Source organism: Mesitornis unicolor, unplaced genomic scaffold, assembly GCF_000695765.1.
Source record: "Mesitornis unicolor isolate BGI_N332 unplaced genomic scaffold, ASM69576v1 scaffold6234, whole genome shotgun sequence".
NCBI lineage: Eukaryota > Metazoa > Chordata > Aves > Mesitornithiformes > Mesitornithidae > Mesitornis > Mesitornis unicolor.
The window spans coordinates 2,684-6,864 of NW_010180701.1; the positions used below are offsets into that span (position 1 = coordinate 2,684).

A 4,181-nucleotide genomic window follows, 5' to 3' on the forward strand; every position below is an offset into this window, starting at 1 on the left:
AAACCAAGCAGGTTAGCTGTCAGCTCTCGCTGTGCGGAGTTCAGGCTATAAGGTCCCTGGGACAGACTGTGGCTCCCTCTGCATTCGCACAACACAGTCAGTGCTTAACAACACAAACATTTATCTTATCACCAAGCTCTAAGACACATGGAGATGGATGCTGATGGGGTTTATATTATGCTATCTACTGACTAGTTTTAGCACTTTAGATGTCCTATGCAAATCCTACTTCTCACTGGGGCAATGAGTGAAATGGCTGAAGATATTTTAAGCAACATTAAAGCCTATTTATAGTCACATCTCCTTTCCTTCCAGCGTCCACTGGCGGATGCTGAGTGCTTCTAAATACTCCGCCTGACCTGATGTGTCACATCAGAATTAAAACTTTAAGAATCCCTGAGAATTCTGATTTAATCTAGGAAACCACTCCCAGCACACAGAGTGTGAGAAAGAATTGCTCCACTTCTTACAGATATGCCAGCATTGCTTCACCGTGGGAAACACTTTCAGGCATTTTGGTTTTTAATGGCACTCTGGGCATAGATGCATAGAACATGCTCTTTATTTCCCCTCCTCTGTACAGTGCAAATTGACAGTTATATCATAGAAATAAAAAAATAAAGTATCAGCATTCACTCGTTACAGCTCTTCCAGTTCATCCACATCACAGTTTTTTCTCCGCAAAGTGAGGAACAATGCCAGTGTCGTCCTGAGGCAGATGACTGCCTTCTTCCTTCATTTTCAGACTCTCTTCTGCAAGCTGGGATAGATACTTCTGCAAAACCATCAAAACCAAAACATCATTACCAAAACTGAAAATATTCAACGTGGGATGCTTTATGCCTTTTCAGAGGCTCTTACACTCTCCCAACATCTCAAAAGGGAAGAAAGCATGCAGAAGCCCCATTTTGGTGAAAATTCAAGCCAGGAAATATAGCTGTGTCAGGCAAACTACCTGAATACATAGAGAGCCTCCAAAGTTCAGTGATTTACTCTGTGCCACAAGGGGGACTGGTGACGGAACCAGGAGGACCACAACCCCCCACTAGTCCATGTAACTAGACCTCATCTTTTCTCCTTGCAAACGCTGCTCCCATGTACTGCAGGGCAGGAACTAATGCCTCTGAGTCAACTGAATTATGGTAGTATAAGACTGGCGTGTCAGAAAATAGGTGCAGTTTCTGAGTCACAATTTAAAGCATATATATTAAATTTTCAACATGTCCAGTTCAGAGATACACCTTTTGGACAAGAACATTTGTTGTAAGGGAATAATCAAACTCAGTAATAATTAACACAATTTAGCACTCTGGCTAGAGTATTTATCATTTCTGTGTTTCTCTGAGATAAAGCTTTTTGGTACTTTGAGTACTCAGCGTGATTTAAAAATACAGACATGGCCAGTGAGGCTTTCAGCCTTCTGGCAGCATTTTGAGTTGGCAGAACTGCACACAGAATGAACTGGTGTGCATCTGAAAATGGAGCTCAAAGTATTTATTCAAGCATCAACAGACCTAGAAATGGATGGAAAGCAGCTTTTTCATCAGCAGCTAGTCTAGAGAGACACATTGTAAATTCCTATGTAACAATGTAAAGATGTTCTTATTAATGACTTATACAAATACCACATGCAAGAATAACTGACCTGCACATTATTAGAACCATAAAACTCTCCTTTCTAGCTGATTATTCATCCTGATTTATTTTGAAAAGGCCATCTCACGTCACTGCAAAATTTTATCTACTGGCAGGATTCTCCCAGAGTCCAGTTTACTCTTTGGCTTCCACAGGGAAGAGGTGAAATGAGAAACTGATGTAAAAAAACTAAGGGCTGTGTTAGGACTGCCAGGTTGTCTCATGTAAATACAAGTTTTGGATGTAAGAGGGACATCTGAAAGGGACTCAATAATGGTAATGAATGGGCATACCTGTGATGACTGCAGCTCTGGTACTCTGAATACAGAGCTTTGGCTGTGGAAATTACACAACTCTCAATCTTGATCACTGGGTACAAAATTCCATGTGGCAGAAAGCCAGAGTAAATGTTACACTGGTATACAGAGATATAGGCTCCCTAAAGGATGGGAGAAATGATCTGTACACCATGTACTGTAATAAATCACTAATGCTTGTCACTGGATCAGATAACCCATGCATTTCTGGTTTTTAATGATTACCCACCAAAATAAGACTGAGGTTTATCCACCACCTTGAGCTGATGCAGCTATCATAAGTACCACAAATACCAGTTTTGAAGTTCGCAGACCAGACATTCAAGATTAATTTATAGCAAAATGACAGTCCCAGAAAAAGTATTTTTTCATTTAAATACAAGTTTTGATGAATACTGCATAAGGCCAGTGCAAAACAGGATAAAATGCTGCATCAAGTTGTCAAGGTAGCTTACACCAGATGAATCTGACAGCTTTTTGTGGTAGTGGTGGGAGGGATGGCCAAATGATGGATTTTTTGGACATGAAAAATGCTGTGGATCTGTAAATATAAATACCACCTGGGAAAATAATTTATTAAGCTGAATAGAATGGAAAAGTACAAAAAATGTACAAGGCTGACAAAGAAACAGTTGAATTTTTTTCAGTGATTGCTGTTCTTGAAGGGGCAGCATACACAGATGAAGTTGACTATTTTACTTCAAGACAAAATCCTCATCACCTTTTGGAAGAAAACTGGGAAACAAACTGTTTAGTTTTGCCTTCAAATCCAAACACTGAACATATATTTTGGATGTGGCTCTGAGGAGATCACATGAAAGATGACAAGTAGCAAATCAACTACAAAAGACTCATAGCCATGAGAGCATTCGGGACAACGTCATTGTCGTTGGACAATGGTCTCTGTCATGTAGGAAAGACAACATAAAAAAGAGTCTGCAGCAGCTGTCCCATAGCTTCACATACAGTAAAAGCCAGAGTTCTTATTTGAGTGGATACACTCATTAAATTGCATCATCATAGGAGAAGAATGACATTTCTTGCAGAGTGCACAAATAAGCATTATTGCAACTAAAAGTGTTTAGTAATACAGAACAATTATTTAAAATTTGCTGAGTTTCCACTTCAGCAGACAAGAGTTAGATGAGACATTTACTTCCTCCATTTAGTAAGATAAGAGGTACAGCTCGTACAAACACTTCGTTTTCATTACCATATTTGACAGATATGATTTTAACAGCTTTTATGGTCTTTGTTCTTTTATCTCAAGTCAGTGTTAGATATCTACCACAGTGCTCATGGGAAATGTCTTAACAAGGAGAAAAAAAAAAGAGATTTTTTTCACACTGACTCAGTTTTACTTGGACCTTTTTTTTCTATGACTTTAACAAAATAACTTATTAAATGAAAAAAAATCCCTCTTCTTCCCATAGGGCTAGTTGACCAGGGCAGAGACTGGAGTTACAATCTCTGCTTTAACATTAATTTCTTTGGGACAGACTCGCATGGGATACACAACCTGCACTGAGTGGTGCCATCTGTGGTGAATCCCTCTTGATTTTCTTGTATGAAGCAAACAAAGACATGCAAACTGGGCACCCGTTTTTCAAACTTACACTTGGAGGATCCATTCCTAGCAAGCATCAGAGCTCTTCAGGCAGAGTCTTTGAAAGCCTTTGTATGATAACAGCTATGTAACTTCAGGAAAGTCAAGAAGAAAATTCTCCCAGATAAATTATTTGACTCTAAGTGTCACTAGAAGAGCCAATGCCTACTAGCCAGCTAGAGAAAGTTAGCTATTACTGGAGAAGAAGCAGAGCTCCAGCATTTACTATGGACAGAGGGAAGGAACAGAGAAAGAAGGAGCAGCCTTGTTCTTTCATGTCTTGCTAAGAGCAGGTAAATGCCAAAAATTGCTAACATAAGTGTCTTCTGCAGCGCGCACACCCTGCATGCAGACAAGGACTCAAGGAGGTGGGAGGCAAGGCTACCTCCTTTGAGGAGTCCTCAGCATAGGGCAGTGCATGTTCATGCCATCATGACTGACACTATCAACTGTGCATCTGAAGAGTGATAGAGTCTTCTGACTGAACTGCAAGCATCTATGGTCTCTGTTATGAAGCATTGATACACTTCTGGTATATTCTTATGGAAACCATACAAGTAATTACATGCTTCTGCATGCCTTTATAGAAATTATTCAATAGTGGCGTTCTGCGTGGCTGAACC

At 39.9% G+C, this 4,181-nt stretch overlaps 1 protein-coding gene across 1 annotated transcript in view; it reads right to left on the bottom strand.

Annotated features, from left to right (window-relative positions):
* Positions 1-664: 664 nt before the first annotated feature.
* Positions 665-4,181, bottom strand: part of RBM20 (RNA binding motif protein 20) — a 34,884-nt gene continuing 31,367 nt past the window's right edge. The window contains exon 17 of the mRNA XM_010183161.1: positions 665-775. Coding sequence (XP_010181463.1) covers positions 665-775 — 111 coding nt within the window. The remainder of the gene's footprint in view (positions 776-4,181) is intronic.